The sequence below is a fragment of the Carcharodon carcharias genome, chromosome 5, assembly GCF_017639515.1.
Source record: "Carcharodon carcharias isolate sCarCar2 chromosome 5, sCarCar2.pri, whole genome shotgun sequence".
In the NCBI taxonomy this organism is placed as follows: domain Eukaryota; kingdom Metazoa; phylum Chordata; class Chondrichthyes; order Lamniformes; family Lamnidae; genus Carcharodon; species Carcharodon carcharias.
The window spans coordinates 31,320,988-31,338,531 of NC_054471.1; the positions used below are offsets into that span (position 1 = coordinate 31,320,988).

The 17,544-nt window shown below is 45.1% G+C and overlaps 1 protein-coding gene across 1 annotated transcript in view; it reads right to left on the bottom strand.

The window, feature by feature from the left end:
- Positions 1–15,073: 15,073 nt before the first annotated feature.
- Positions 15,074–17,544, bottom strand: part of LOC121277696 (kinesin-like protein KIF6) — a 109,416-nt gene continuing 106,945 nt past the window's right edge. Inside the window, exon 6 of the mRNA XM_041187333.1 lies at positions 15,074–15,170. Coding sequence (XP_041043267.1) covers positions 15,074–15,170 — 97 coding nt within the window. The remainder of the gene's footprint in view (positions 15,171–17,544) is intronic.

Genomic DNA, 17,544 nt, shown 5'->3' on the forward strand with positions numbered 1-17,544 from the left:
TTATTATTTAGGTCAGGAGTTCTGATGTTTATAGAAGTCCTGGGGAAGAAGCATTGCAGATTTAGGCTTAAGATTTGTATTGATTAGATTTGTAAAGGAACCTTTCTAGGCAATGAGTTTTTTGTTCACAGATGATTTCATTATACATAGCAGGAACCAGTCTGGAGAGTGTGATTTCCTCACCAGCAACAGCAGAATTATATTCTATCACACTCTGTAACCTCTTGGTTTGACATATCCCTCACTCTGTCATCACCATTGAGCCAAGGGATCAAACCTGGTTCGATGAGGAGTGTCGGAGAACGTATCAGGATCAGGACCAGGTGTACCTGAAAATGAGGTGTCAACTTGGTGAAGCTACAAGACTTGCTTGTCAAACAGCAAAAGCAGCATGCGAGAGACAGAGCTGAACAATCCCATAACCAACCAATCAGATCAAAACTCTGCAGACCCGGCACATCCAGTCGTGAATGATAGTAGACAATTAAACACCTAGTGGGAGGACTAGCTCACGAGCATTCCCGCCATCAATGATGGCAGAGCCAGCAAACACATGCAAAACACAAGGCTGAAGCACTTGTAACCATTTTCAACCAGAAGAGTTGATTGGATGAACCATTTTGGCATCCTCCTGAGATCTTCAGCATCACAGATGCTAGTCTTCAGCCAATTCAATTCTCACCACGGGAATGGCTGAGTGCACTGGATACAGCAAAAGTTATGGGCCCTGACAACATTCCAGCAATAGTACTGAAGACTTTGTGCTCTGAACCAGCCATGCCCCAAGTCAAGCTGTTCCAGTACAGCTACAACACTGGCAACTACCTGGCTATGTGGAAAATTGCTCAATTATGTCCTGCCCACAAAAAACACACAAATCCAAACCAGATTTGCATTACTCTCAAATATTAGCAAAGTGATGGAAGGTGTCATTAACAGTTCTATCAAACAGCAGTTACACAGCAATAACATGCTCACTGATGCCCAGTTTGGGTTTCACCAGGCCCACTCAACTCCTGACCTCATTATAACCTTGGTCCAAACATGGATAAAATAACTGAATTCCAGAGGTGAGGTGACTGTCCTTGATATCAAGGCAGCCATTGACTGCATGTGGTATCAAGGAGCCCTACTAAAATTGAAGTCAATGAAAATCAGGGGGAAAACTCTCCACTGAGAACAAAGGAAGATGATTGTGGTTGTTAGAGGACAATCATCTCAGCCCCAGGACATATTGTTGCAGGAGTTCCTCCGTGTAGTGTCCTAGGTTTAATCAACTTCAGCTGCTTGTTCAGTGATTTCCCCTCCATCAAAAGGTCAGATGTGGAGTAGTTTGCTGATCGATTGCACAGTGTTCAGTTACATTCGGAACTCTTCAGATAATGAAGCAGCCAGTGTCCATATGCAACAAGATTTGGACAACAATCAGGCTTGGGCTGCTAAGTGGCAAGTAACATTTGCACCTCACAAATGTCAGGCATTAACCATCTCCAACAGGACAGAGTCTAACCACTCCACTTGTCAATCAATGGCATCACTTATCACCACATTAAATATTCACTCCCACCACCAAAGGCGCACCATGGTTTCCATGTGTTCCACCTATGAGCTGTACTGCAGCAACTCACCAAGAATCCTTCGACAGCACCTTCCAAACTTAGGACTTCTACTGCCAAGAGGAATAAAGGGAGTAGATGTATAGGAACACCAGCACCTGCAAGTTCTCCTCCAAGCCACACGCCATTCTGACTTGGAATTAAATCACTGTTCCTTCACAGTTGTAGGGTCAAAATCCTGAAACACCGTCTCTAACAGCACTGTGGATGTAACCTCCACCACACAGACTGCAACAGTTCAAGGAAGTGAATCCCCAACTTCCTCTCTAGGACAATTAGGGCTAGGCAATAAATATTGGCATTGTCAGTGATGTCCCATGAATGAATATAAAAACTTTCTAAATTTAGCCCTCTATCTTACAATTTATTTTCTAACTAGTGTCTTCCCCAGTCTTTTAAGAACAACTTTTAAAAAAAATTATTTCATGGGATGTGGGCTTCAGTGGCAAGGCCAGCATTTGTTGCCTATCCCTAATTGCCCTTGAACTGAGTGGATTGCTAGGTCATTTTAGAGGGCAGTTAAGAGTTAAACATATTGCTGTGGATTTGGAATCACATGTAGGCCAGACAGGACAAGAATGGGAGATTTCCTTCCCAACAGGGCATTAGTAAACCAAATGAGATTTTATGACAATCAATGGTTGTTTCATGGTTAACTGAGACCAGCTTTATATCCCAGATTTATGTAATTGAATTTAAATGCCATCAGCTACTATGGTGGGATTTGAACCCATGTCCCCAGGGCATTAGCCTGGGTACCAGGATTACTAGTTCAGTGACATTACCAGGACATCACCATCTCTCCCTAATTTGTATAGCGCCTTAAACGTAATGAAACATCCTAAGGCACTAGGAGTTACTTGACATAGTGTTGGAAACCTTTTCCACATACCCACTATTCTCTATGAAAATTATAGCATTAATCTCACTAGAGGTTTGTTAATGTTGCCTCGAATACACTCTCAGCTCTACACTTGCATGTTCAAGTTAAGCAGTCAACATCATTTAAACACCATATCACCTGACCATTTTCTTTTCTTCAATGAAAACAAGTGCAGTTCTATGAGTCTCTCTTCATAACTTGGAGCTCTAACTATGGAATCATCTTCAAAGCTCTTGTTTTGCATGCATTTGGTGGTGAACAAGCCTGTTGTGTAACATTGGACTTGGCTGTCTGGAGCTTAAGGTAGGCTAGGGTCAGAATTCTACGATTTCCTCACCGGCAGGTTTGTAGGGGGCAGGGGAGGGGGGTGTAATATTTTTCAGATGGCCTTCCCACTGAGCTCCTGCCTGCCTGAGCTCTCTCCAATTTTACTTTTGGATGTTTGAGGTCTAGGTCGGCCGGCCGGGAAGAGGGGAGAAGTGGGGGGTGCCTCCATCAACAACTTGCTTTTAACATCGGGTGTCTCCCCCCCCGCCCCCACCAGGAAGTCTGGTCCCTGCAGGTTCTCCCTTCCCCACTGCCCTCTCCACCCTCTGCCCAACCCCAGGCCTCACCTCCCCCCCTCTGCCTTGAGACCCCCAAAACCTACCTGTTCATGGAATCCTGGGACTTAGGCTCTGGGGATGGTTTGCAGTCCCAGTCCTGTCCACTGCAGCCTCAGGCACTGCAGGGACCAGAGAACTGCTGGCTAATCAGATTGGAAGAATGAGGAGGCGCAAGTCCTGCCTCCAGCCAATCAACAGAGTGTTAAGTGCCTGTGGGGCAGACAGTATTAGCGGGGATATGTTCACCGCCGACTCTTCGGAGGGCAGGAGGAGAAACCCTGTGATCCTAAATATCCTGGCCGAGGATATTGTAAGCAATTTCACCAATGCTAGAGGCAGCTGCTTGTCAAAATAACTGATGAGAAAATTGATGAGAAATCCCAGAAGCAGGTAATCGAGGTCGGTTATGCAAACACACCCTCTCATATCCAGAATCCAGTGCCAATCATGTTTTGGTTGCAGAAATGGCAATTGTTGTTCAATAGTCTCACACCTCCATCTGGTGTGTCATCCATTTAATGAAGCATCCTCTCTCATTGAACTCCACCATAAACAAACTTGTTAGTTATTCCTTCATTGCTCTTCATGGGATCTTGCCATGTACAAAATAACTACTACATCCTTTTGCTTACATAAAAAGAGTAATTGCACTTCAAAGTAATTCCTCACCTTGCAAGTGAAGCACCTGGGGGTGATTCTAGGAGATATATTAAGTTACATTATTTTTAATCTTAATTAGTCCAGGTCATTTTGGTCCAGAGAAATAAACGGCTCAGATAAATTACAGAGGCAAAATTTGCTTCACAGAAAACCACAGAGCAACTGAGAAACATGTCGTCAGAAGGATTAAAAAGGAGACTTTGCACAACAACCCAATTTTCTTAGATCTTAGATCCATTAAAATGTACTTAACTATTAAATACTGTAATACATTTTTGCTTGCAGTCAAGTGTGCAGTAAACTGAAATATAATTAAATACAGGAGCTTTTTGAAGTCCATCTGAAAACACTTAGGATTACTAATGAATTATGTAATTCACAACATGCCAAAAAGAACTACTGCTTTAGTAACCTGCAACCTCACTTGCATGGAACATAGCTGGGATTGCAAAAAAAAGGTTCTGTGCTGCTGCCCCCTACTGGCTTCTCTGATAATCCATCTGAAATTGAACCCACAAAGTTCTCTTCTGTCTCAAAGTTTCTTCCAATGGGAATTTTTGAAGGCAAACTTCCAATATTGCAGCGTGCAACCTGAGAAAATTGATGACAAGTCCCAGAAGAAACTAACTGAGGTTGGTTATGCAAACACACCCTCTCATATCCTAAATCCAGTGCCAACTATGAGAATGATTTTCTCCAGTTGCACTTAGGGTTACAATATGACTATAAGTATTCTCATAAGAATCTCCCAGAAGACTGCATGGTCATGAGTAAATGGAAAGTGTTGTGAATCATGATGTTTAAGGCATCATGACTGCATGAGGCAGGCTCAATGGACCAGCCTCCTGTCCAGCAGAAAACAAAAAGCAGAAGGTAGGTGTAAATGTAGTTATTCAAAGTTGCAGAAGGTAGGAAGTAAGGTTCCACAGAGATGAGTGCTGGGACCATTGCTGTTCACAATTTGTATTAATGATTTAGTCTTTGGAATTAAAACACACAATTTCTAAATTTTCAGACAATACCAAATTGAAAGAGATAGTTAATACTGAGGAGGACTGCAATATATTACAAGAAGACATTAATAATCTTGAAGAAAGGCTATATTGCTTGCAATGAATTTCAATATAGGTATGTTTGAGTGTTACATTTTGGTAAGAAAAATAAGAAGTTCACATATTACTTAAACAGAAGAATCAAAATGGGTAGGGGAGAAAAGCTATCTGGGAGTGCAAATACACAATTCAATTGCAACCATGTCATTAAAAGCGTAACATAAGCTCTTCTTCAAGAGGGACGGATTTGCTAAGTAGAGAAGTTATGCTAAACTTATATCGGATCTTGGTTAGAACAAACTTGCAGCTTATTGGAAAGGATATAGAGGCACTGGAGAATGTGCAAAACATGATTTACAATAACGATACTGGAATTGTGAGGTTAAACCTATCAGGAAATAATGAACTGGTTGGTTTTCTTTTCTCTTTAAAAGAAGTGCGAAGGGTCACCTAATAACCCCACACTCTCCAAGATATCTGCACTCTTCTAATTCTGGACCCTGGTGCACCCCCTATTTTAATTTGTTCCACCACTGGTGGCCATGCCTTCAGTTGCTTAGTCCCTCTGCTCTGGAATACCTTCCCTTACCCCACTCTGCCTCTCTACCTCGCTTTCCTCTTTTAAGACACTCCCTAAAATCAAACTCTTTGACCAAGCTTTCAGTCATCCGACCTAATAGCGCGTTATGTGGCTCGGTTTTATACTTTGTTTTGGAATGCTCATGGGAAGCATCTTGGGATGTTTTACTACTTTAAAGGTGCCATTAGTTGTTGTTGTTACTGTTGTTGAGTTCTTTAAAATTATGAAAAGATTTTGATTGTGCATAGACAGAGACTGTGGGTGGAATTTTCCATGCCTGCTGGTGTCGGTTGTGTTTGGCGGCATGAGCGGGCAATGTGGCAAGGTTTTGCCGAAGTCATGAAATCAGTTTGCAATCATCCGCTCTGATTGACAATGGGGGGCAGCATTTCCCCTCATTGTAATACATCTGGATATCATTATAAGCCCAGTCTGCCGGTATCATCCTCCGACGCTGGATCATCCGAGCACGTCGTCATGATTGCACGCCAACATGTTTCACAACAGCAGATATAAGATGGGCACCTGGTGGGCTGCATTTCGAGGGAACTCGGCCGTGAGTGCACAGTTAAACTGTGCAGCGCTTGCCAGGGTCGCCTGTTGAACTTCAAGGTTGAGGTGCCACATATTCAGGCGAGGGCACAGACAAGTTGCTTTTTCCCGGCTGGCTGACAGTGTGGTGCCTGGGCAAAGGCAACCTTACAGTTGGGGCGATTTGCGGGGGCTGGGCAAGGCCTGCCCTGCAGTTGATGGTAGTGCACAGGCACGTGCTGGGTTGGGTGGAGGGAAGTGGCCACGCATTAAGGAAACCTTGTATAAAGTGACCATTCCTCTGCAGCTGAGACAGTTCAGGAGCAACCACATTGACAAACTTGGAGTCGGGTCTCTAGCTTATCTGCCCACTCAAGCAATGCAAAGGCATGAAATTGCCACCAAATGCTCCTGAACATTTCACTCCTCGGACACAGACTGCAAACTAATTAGCATTTTAGTGGACTGCAGAACTGTTGGATGACTGTACAATCTCCTTGCTAAAGCTGGCCTTGGAACAGTCACTGGTGGAGGTGCTCACAGCCCCGCGCAATATCATCATTCAGGTTTGGACCAGTCTCCCCCAAGGTTCAAGCTAACAGTGCATCCTTGCAGTGCAGGTTAGCTGACAGCACAGCTTGCAGTCCAGTGGGCAAAGCTGCCGCCAATTGGTCAAGTGGAGTGGGGTGGAGATGGGTGGGGTCTCGGGCAGCCGTACGGCGCACTAAACTCTGGCCATCCAAGTGGTGACCAGCACTCTCCAGAATGTGTTAAGGGGCCTTCAGACTTAATCAAGAGAAGTTCTTAGAACACCCACAAGCTAACCAATGCATCTCTCTCTTTCATCCTGCAGGAGGTGTACATCAAGAGCATGGAGCCTGGTGATCTAGCTGTATGCCTCATGGCTCAAAGAGACCAGACGAGAGGTGAGAGCAAGGGAGGCATCTAGCTGGACAGAGGGAGAAGCACCCTCAGGAAGAAGGGGTGGCTGGGACTCCCACACACTCCACTGAAAAGCCACAGCAAGCCATCGCTGTTTGGTGCTTCGCTAGACCCAGGGTCTATAGACGCTGCCTTTCATTTCTGCAGATGACCAAGAACCAGCATCGCCAAAGACTGTGCATGCCTAGGAAACCGGTCGGTTACATCTACCACCAGCATGGGGATATCTATTGCCCGTGGCCTTGAAAGTGACCACGACACTCAATCCTTAAGTCAGTGGCTCCTTTCAGTCCTCCACAGGTGACCTCTGTGGGATCTCACAAGCCTCCGCTCACAAATGCATTCATGAGGTCATGGATACCACCTTTGCAAAGGCACACAACTTTGTCCATTTCGCCAGGTACCAGTAAAGACAGGATGCAAGAACGCTGGAGTTTGCCTAGGTCTCAGGTTTCCCACAGGTGCAGGGTGCCATTGACTGCACTCACATGGTGCTCAGATCTCCATCGCAACAAGTGGTCAACTATATCAACTGCAAGAGCTTCCATATGCTGAATACTCAGCTGGTGTGTGACCACCACAAAGAAATCTTTCAGGTCTGTGCCTGGTTCCCAGGAAATATCCATGATTCCTACATTCACAGTCCTGGGTCCACAGGGGCTGCATGGATGGCTCCTTGGGAACAAGGGCTACCCGCAGAGGTTGTGGCCGATGATGCCCGTGCAGTGGCCTCGATCTGCAGCAGAGTGAAGGTAAAACCAGGCTCATGCTACAACTTGCACCTTGGTGGAGCAAACCATCGGGATGCTGAAAATGAGGTTCTGGTGCCAGGACCGGTCTGGTGGAGCCCTGCAATATATTCCACAGAGGGTCACATATCGTCATCGCCTGCTGCTCCCTTTACAACCTGGCACTGCAACGGGGAGAGGAACTGGATAAGGAGGAGATGGTGGAGCTGGAGGTCTCCTCCAATGAGGAAGACGCCGACAGGGATGAGGGTGAGGAGGTCCTCGAAGGCAACGATGATGGCGATGAGGCCCTCACACTGGCCAGACAAGGCAGGCTCGCTCGGGAGGCCCTCATAGCTGCTAGATTTGTGGAGGATGATGACGACATGCAGCGAGGAGACACTATAGACCCTCACATTGCATCTGTGAATGTCTGACTCCTGTCTGGCCAAGCACAGCTCACTTGCACTCTGTGATCAGGGTCATATCATGGGAGACTCAGCCAAGAAAGTTTAAATGCACCTGATCCTTTGACAGCCTTCAGCATTTGACCTCTTCAGGAGCACAGTGTCACCGGTCACAGATGCTGACGAACTGGAGGCCAGCCCCACTTTAAAGATGCTGAGAGCACACAGAGTGAATGAATGTACTCTGTGATGCCTACAATCTGGCAGCAATGACAAGTACCATCGAGGAGCAGGCATCAGTACTGTATCCAATGAGTGTGAGGCTGGTCCATCACCTTGGTCTGAAGGCTGCACAAAGAACATGGAAGAGGCCCTGGACTGAGACACCTGCCTACCTTATGCAGGAATCAAGGTTTCATATCTGAGTGACACAAACACTGCTCATCAGAACAAGGCAGGGAGACATTCTTGGGAGTTTATTTACAATAGTGAACATTATGTATAAGTAATTAACACCCATGACCAGGCTGCGCAACTGCATCTTCTTAACCTTCCTAACCCTGCCGCTACATCTTGGTGCTTCTCCAGCATCCACAGCAGAGGTGGAGGCAGCCTGCTGACTGCTATACCCTGTCTGTGATGACGTTGGCAGGCTTCCTTTGGAGGGCCCCGGCCTGCTTTCAGGGTCCTGCTGTGTGGCAATGGCACCTTCCTCAGTCTCTGGAGCTGAAGCTGCTGGAGTCACAGGAAGAGGGGATGAGCCAGACACCCTCACAGTCACCTGGGGTGTGCACTTGCTGATCCCCCTCCCTATGGGTAACCCTGGCTGACTCCTTGAGCAGAAGGGATAGCTGGAGTGAGATCGAGCTGCCCTGCACCCCTCTCGTGTACAAACTGTTGGAGGCGATGTAATTCAGCCTGTGCAGCTCCACTAACTTTTTTTAAAAATTTGTTTGTTGGATGTGGGCATTGCTGATTGCCTTTGTATTTTTAAGGGTCAACCACATACAGCCCAGACCAGGTGAGGGGAGAGCAGATTTCCTTCCCTAAAGGGCATTAGTGAACCAGATGGGTTTTCACAACAATTGTTTCATGGTGACCATTAGACTTTTAATTCCAGATATTTATAGAATTCAAAGTCCACCATCTACCATGGCAGGATTTGAATCCAAGTCTCCAGAGCATTACCCTGGGTCTCTGGATTACCAGTCCAGTGACAATACCACTAAGCCACCACCTCCCCTGAGGGATGACCTCAGAGTCATAACAGACATGACCGAGTCCAGAGGCTTGTCATCTGATACAGCCTCAGCAGATTCCTCCGAGTGCGGGAGACCTGTGAAGTCCCTGCCGCTGCCTGCTGTGGATCTGACAGTGCGATCTTCCCACCAGATTCTGATCCTGAGGCTACTTTAAAGCTAGGTCCCGTCGAGGTGTATGAATCTGCACTAGTGGAGGCTGTGGGTGAGCACTGTGTCGGGTCTTCAATGAAGGTGCCTTCAGATTCCTCTTCAGAAGTTTCTTCGGGCTTGATTGGAGGCACTAGGTTGTGTGCTCCATCGGCTGTTTGGCAGATCTGCCTGTGAAAGCAAGGAGAGATGATTAGTGCATGGCAGGAGCCTGTGGAACAGGATCACTCACAGCATGGTTGTCTGATGGATGTTGCACTGCTGGATGCTGAATTGATTGAGCACTGATGACCTCATGGTCAGCACAGGACCAGCCCAGATCTTCGCTGGCCAGCTGGATGGCTCTAATTTCAAAGTCCGAGGGGGCCTTGATTTCGGGCATTCTTCCACCAGTCTGCGACCTCTCCCTTTTGTTGTGTGCCAGCTTGCCCTGCATGAATAGAGATGGAGAGAGTGTAGGCAGAACATCTGCCAGGCCAGATGATAAGTATGCCTGACATGTGTGGTTGGTGAGTGGTCCCATGGACGGGATGAGGACAATGAAGGTGTGTGTGAGAGAGTGAATGGTGATGTCCCTTGAACTGGCAGTGAGTGAGATCCCTGTGAATATGTGATGGTTTTGTGAGTGTGTGACTTGAGAGCGATGAGAAGAGTAACTTACCCTGGCGAAACGGAGATGATCATTAATCTTTTATTGGCACTGGGTGGCTGTCCACTTTTGTAGGGCGTTGGCATTGACCACTGCTGCCACTGCCTCCCATGCTGAATTGGTGATGTTTTCCCCCTTCCTTTAGCCAGATCAGGTGTAGAAGACATCACAGCAGGCCTCCACTGCGTCCAAAAGACACTCGAGGGACACGTCATTAAACCAGGGGGCTGCAGTCTTCTTGCCTTTCAGGGGCATGTCTACTTTGCAGCAGTCCTTGTCTGGAAGCACTGAGAGGTGTTTGCATGGCTGCACTTTAAATATGGCGCCCAGTGTGATGAAGCCGTGAGGTGATAGCTTGGCAGGTATATGAGAGTCCGCCTGTATTGAAACGGCGTGTTTCCCGGGAATGCATTATTAATGAGGCAGGATTAGGACAAAATGACGTGAAAAGCTGCCATTGTGGCCGGCAGATAAAACGTCCTTTTTCCTGCTTGCTACTGCACATGGGCGGAATTGTCCCAGGTTTGCACTGTGTTTCTGTGGGGAAGAGCAAAACTATTGGCCATCAATAAAAAATATCCATCAAGAAATCAAATATTGGGTTCAGATGGAATTTCTTTAGCCAGAGACTGGTGAGAATGTGGAACTTACTACACAGAGAATTGTTGAGGTGAATAGTGTAGATGCAATGAAGGAGGAGCTAATTAAGCATATGAGGTAGAAAGGAATAGAGGGTTATACTGATAGAGTTAAATGAGGAAGAATGGAAGGAAGTATGAGTGGAGCATAAATGCCAGCATGGACAGGTTGGGCTGAATGGCCTGTTTCTGTGTTATATATTCTAAATAATTCTATGTAATTATGTTTCTCTGTTTTAATTTGTATACAAAGTAAGTCATACCTAATTAAAATGTATGAAGTTAGCAATTATTTTAAAAGTTGTCTTATTCATTTGTATATTATTCAAAGAAATTGCATATCCATTTTTGGGTGGAGTTTTCCAACTTGGTAGCATCATAGTGAGTAACCTAACCCAGAAAGAATGCAGACCTACATTACTTGCTGTCAGACTGCTTGCTGTGGTTTATGTTAGCAGTGTTTACTGTTGGGTCTAGAAAACTGAGATGGTATGTCTCAAAATGAGAGGAAAAACAAACCTAAATTCATTTACCAATTTATTTTTGAACAATTGTATTTTTTAACTTGTCAGAGGTTTTTCATCCTCAGAGGTGGTCAGAAGGTGAGAAAAAGAGAGATAAAGGCGGAGGGGCATGTTAGTGGGGTGGTGAAAAAGGCATATGGGACACTTGCCTTTATCAATCGAGGTATAGATTACAAAAGTAGGGAGGTCATGTTGGAGTTGTATAGAACCTTGATGAGGCCACAGCTGGAGTGTGCAGTTCTGGTCGCCACATTATAGGAAGGATGTGATTACATTGGAGGGGATGCAGAGGAGATAAACCATGATGTTGCCTGGGACAAATCATTTAAGTTATGTAGAGAGGTTGGATAGACTTGGGTTGTTTTCATTGGAGCAGAGAAGACTGAGGGGTGACTTGATCAAGGTGTACAAGATTATGAGGGGCATGGACTGGGTGGATAGGGAGCAGTTGTTCCACTTAGTTGAAAGGTCAGTCACAAGGGGACATAAGTTCAAGGTGAGGGGCAGCAGGTTTATGGGGGATGTGAGGAAAAACGTTTTTACCCAGAGGGTGGTGATGGTCTGGAATGCGCTGCCTGGGAGGGTGGTGGAGGAGGGTTGCCTCACATTCTTTAAAAAGTACTTGGATGAGCACTTGGCACATCATAACATTCAAGGCTACGGGCCAAGTGCTGGTAAATGGGATTAGCTAGGTAGGTCAGGTGTTTCTCACATGTTGGTGCAGACTTGATGGGCCAAAGGGCCTCTTCTGCACTGTGTGATTCTGTGATTCTGTGCAAGGAAAATGTTCTGACTCCAGAAAATCTGTTCCTTCTGCAGTTGATGGGGATTTATGTCAAGGAATGTCTACAAAAGGCCTCACTCTTTACTGAAGAGGTGTATATGATCATCTTCTGATCCAGTGTCTGCTTTATGGAGGAGGATGAGATGTGCTCATATTTCTTTTTCCAAAAGGTACACAGATAGAGCACTGTGATCAGCATCCTGAAGGTAGAGTGTAACTCAGTAATGTTGTTGCAGCCCTACATTTTAAGGATTAGCAAATCCTTTTATGCCAGCCTGTATGATGTGAAATCCTTTGACAGCATGGCCTCCCAGTCCTTCCTACCTTATATCATGGAGGTCTTAATAGTACGTGGGAGACACTGGACAAGATACTATCTCTGGATGAGTTGACAAAGGTCCTTCGACACAAATAAAACTCCCAAGAAATATCAGCTGAGATTTGTTTGACTCTGTGAGGCTAGATCAGTGACCCAGACCTGCTAGAAATGTAGGAGAGCATGCTTCTGGATGGCAGCATGTTGGAATCTATGATGGTCCAGTCCATTGCTTAATGTAGACAACTAAATTCGCCCAAGGCCATCATCAATCGGGTCAGTCTACTTTGGAATTAGTGATCCGCCCTGTTTTGACCTGTACTGTAGCGAACAGGGGAATCACTGAGTCAAGGATATGATCGCTTATGTGTGGGACAGGATGGTGGACACCTGCCTCATCATTTTCGACCAAGAGAAGGCCTTTGACAGAATATTGCACACCTACACATTGGATGTGCTCTCTAAAATGGGATTTGGGGGGGGGAATCCGTAATTGGATCCAACTGCTCTGCACAAACATCGGCAGCGCACTTTTAATCAATGGGTGGGAATCGGAAAGATTCCAGATCAAATCTGGAGTCAGGTAAAACTGTCCTCTCTCTCACCTTGTTTGTACGTTGTACTGAGTCTATTAGGAAGGATGCGAGCATAAGAGGGGTGACAATCCCAGACAGCAGAGGCACTCAGCTGAAAGCTGCACTGTACATGAATAATGTTGCTGCCTTCTGCTTGGTTCTGCTGTCAGTTTGCAGAATATCTGTGACCATTTGAACTGGCCTTGGGAGCCAAAGTAAATCACGGCAAGAGCGAAGCCATGATCTTCGGGAACTGGGCCAACCGATCCTTTATGCCCTACACCATTAGGTCAGACTATGTAAAGCTGCTGGGGATATGATTTGGAAAAGGGAAGGGCATGTGGCAAAAACTGGAGTGAGCTTTTATCCATGGTGAAACACAAACTGGACATGTGGGAGCGATATTCCCTATCCATCTGGCTATCAGGTGCGAGACACTCTCAGTGTTGCTCTACATGGCGCAGGTCTGGCTCATATTCCCCTCCTGTGTCGTGACAGTCACCTAAGTCATCTTCCACTTTATCTGGGGATCAAAAATGGACTGTGTCTGCAGGGACACAAAACCTCTGGACAAAGGGAGACAAAAAGTGCCCAATATAGCCCTCAACCTGATAACCATCTTTGTGTGCAGTTGCATCAAGTTTTGTGTAGACCATTGGTATACAAACACTAAGTGTCACTATGTGCTGAGGTTCTATCTGTTCCCAGTGTTGTAAAAGATGAATCTGGCCACATTGCCACAGGACACACTAGTCAGTTGGACAGTACCACCCCATCCGTCCTTTATGGAAAAGTTTGTGCAGAAGAATACCTTTAACCACATGTCCATCAGGCAGTGGTCCGTGTTTGCGGAAATGCCTTTGCTCACTATGGCTTGCCATAGTCATGTGATCCCTGAAGTCAACCTTTGTGTATCATGGCTTGAGAGCAGAAGCCATTTTATCCATCACTTAGAACATGGTGTCAGGAATGTGCAGCTGAAATTGAGTGGATTTTGATAGCTGTAAGAGTGCCAGCCCCTGTAAGAAACAACTTTGTACAGGACATTGATTGCTGGGTCAGTCAGTATGGCTTTGAATATTGCAGTACCTGCTCCTATAGAGATGAAAGGAGATTTGAGGATGAATTGGAATCCAGTCTCAATGGCAGAACTATGAAGTTGCCAAAGTTAATCAAGAAATCTGAACAAGAGTAACAATTCTGTTATCAGTGCTGGGGAAAGAGTGCTAACAGCTGCATTGTACCTTTGGCCTCACTGAGGAGCAAAAATGCCAGTCTTGTGAAATTTTGGAGGCCTTGAAAACCCACTTTGAGCCCTCTACTAATGTTATTTATGACGCTATGTCTTCTACACCAAAGTTCAGGAAGAGGGTGAGAATTGGCCTACATGTGACTACACTGAGATGCTCAGCTGACCTTGCGAGTTTGGACAACTGAAGGATGATCTGATCAGAGACAGAGTTGTCTTAGGAACAAGAGACACCTTCGTGAGAATGTCTTCTGAGAGAAGAGAAACTTACTCTCAAGAAAGTTATTGACATGTGCAGAAGCTCTGAAGTTGTTGATTATCAGCTGAAGAGTATGAATGGGAGAACTGCTGAGGCTTTGCACTATACTGAGAGGCAGTCCAGGCCTTGCAAGTGCAAGACAATGGAGAAAAGGAAGAAATATTTACAGAAGGGCCAGCAGAAAGATCAAGGCCAGAGTACAGCATGTAAATATTGCAGAGGACACCACGTGAAAGAAAATGACATGTATGCAAAAGGGGAAAGCAGTGCTCTAACTGCAAGAAGCTGACTCATTTTGCACGCAAGTGTTTTGCTAGAAAGAAGAAAAGCAAGCCTATAAGAATGGCTGACAGAAAAATGTTGGATGATGATTCAGGTGAACCACTCTATATCCAAGAACAGGTTGGCACTGTCAAATCACAAGGTGAAAAATGGCTTGTGACTATTGGAATGATTACTGCATAGGACAAGTTAATATGAAGTGTCAGACACTAGTGCTGCATGCAACATCATGAGCTTCACAGATCTGTGTGAAGTTGCTCAAGATAGTGACACAAAAATGAAGCTGTCGAAGGTGTTCACCCCAAAAGGACAAACTAAGCCGAGAGCCCAATGCAATTGGAAGAAAGAGGATTTGCAGTTCCAAATAGTAGATACTAAGTCCATTCATCTCAGCTGAAAGAAATCAGAAGTTTGGACTAATAACCCTTTGTGTACCAGAAGAGGTTTGTATGGCACAAAGCCATTGACTGTTGAACAAATCCTAAAAAAATTACAAAGATGTTTTCACAGGTCTTGGATGTCTTCCTGGTGAATTTCATCTTGAAGTAGATGAGAGTGTGAAACCAAGGAGAGTTCCAGCTGACCTCAATTATAGACTGAAAGACAAGATAGAGGAGCTTGTGAAGATGGGAGTAAAAAAGGAAATGACAATTCCTACAGACTGGATTAGCAGCACAGTAGCAGTGAAAAAAAACTGGAATGCTGAGAGTATGCATAGGTCCAAAGGACCTCAGTAAGCTTTGACGAGATCTCACTGCCCCATACCAACTATTGAATAAATTTTGCTACAACCTCCCAAGGCAAAGATCTTTACTCCCCTAGATGCGAAGGATGGATACTGGCAAATAAGCTGGATGAAAGTAGCAGTTTCCTGACTACCTTCTGGATGCCATTTGAGAAGTACAGATGGTTGCACAGGCCGTCTGGCATTTCTACTGCTCCAGAAGAATATCAACGTTGCAGCTTGAGATAGTGAATGATCTTCCAGGAGTCAGAATCGAGTAAGACTGCTGGAGAGAGAGTTGAAATTGAAGCTGAACAAAAAAATATTGTAACTGAAGATGACTGAAGTCAAGTACATAGGTCATGTACTGACAGCGGAAGGACTTTGCCCTGATCTTGATAAGATGCGAGTTGTGATAGAGATGCAGCAAGTTCTGTGCCAGAACTTTCAAACAAGCACCAAGATGTAGCTGTTAGCTCTTTCCTACACATCAGGAGTCTCACCACCTCCTCACATGGTGGCTGCGGTGGAAAAGAGACTGTTATATGAACATACATACGAACATATAAATTAGGAGCAGGAGTAGGCCACTCGGCCCTTTGAGCCTGCTCTGCCATTCAGTAAGATCATGGCTGATCTAATTGTAACCTCAATTCCACATTCCCGCCTACCCCCGATAGCCTTTCAATCCCTCCCTAATCAAGTATCTATCTACCTCTGCCTTAAAAATAGTCAAAGACTTTGCTTCCACTGCCTTTTTTTATTCTTTCATGGGATGTGGGTGTCGCTGACAAAGCCAGGATTTGTTGCCCATCCCTAATTGCCCTAGAACTGAGCGGCTCAGTAGGCCATTTCTGAGTCAACCACATTACTGTGGGTCCAGAGTCATATGTAGGCCAGACCAGGTAAGGATGGCCTTCCCTTAAGAGAATCAGTGAACCAGATGATTTTTCCAACAATCAATGATAATTTCATGGTTGCCATCATTTTTTCCAGACTCTTTTTTATTAATTGAATTTAAATTCCACCAGCTGTCATGGTAGGATTTGAGCATCTGAGCCTAGAGCATTTTCCTAGGCACCTGGACTACTAGTTCAGTGACATTACCTTTACACCGCCATCTCCCCATATACCACCATCTCCAAAGACTCACAACCCTCTAGGAGAAAAAAAATTCTCCTCACCTCTGTCCTAAATAGGTGACTCCTTATTTTTAAAAAGTAGCCCCTAGTTCTAGATTCTCCCACAAAGAAAAGACCCTCTCCAAATCGACTCTGTCAAGACCCCTCAGGATCTTATATGTTTGAAACAAGTCTCCTCTCACTCTTCTAAACTACAGCTGATACAAGCCTAGCCTGTCCACTCTTTCCTCATAAGACAACCTACTCAATCCAGGTATCAGTTTAATAAACCTTCTCTGAACTGCTTTCAATACATTTACATCCTTCTATAAATAAGGAAACCAACAATGTACACAGTACTCCAGATGTGGTTTCACTAATGCCCTGAAGCATAACCTCCTTACTTTTGTATTCAATTCCACTTGCAATAAATAATAACATTCTATTAGCTTTCCTAATTACCTGCTATCCTTGCATACTAGCCTTTTACGATTCATGCACTAGGACACCTAGATCCCTCTGCATCTTAGAGCTCCAAAATCTCTTACTACTTAGATAATAGCCTTTTTTATTTTCCTGCTAAAATGGACAATTTCACATTTCCCCACATTATACTCCATTTGCCAGGTCTTTGCCCATTCACTTAATCTATCTATAATCCCTTTGTAGCTTCCTAGTATCCTCTTCACATCTTACTATCCTTTCAATCTTTGTGTCACCAGCAAATTTAGCAACCATACCTTTGGTTCCTTCATTCATTGCCCACCTCCTTCTGCAATGTGCTTTTGCAAAGCAGACCTGGAAAGAGATGCAGTAGTTTTTGTAGCAGTTGATCCAGAGCTGTTCCATGATGCAGGACTCTGTGCTCTAATTACTGGCTGTTCCCAGAGATGCACACCAAAATAAGCTGCTGGAGGACCAACAGCTTAGTGACAGGCGCCCTTTTGTCTGTCCGAAACTTGCTGGTCTTCCAGTGCAAAGAACTGACAATGACTGAGTGTTGCAGACAG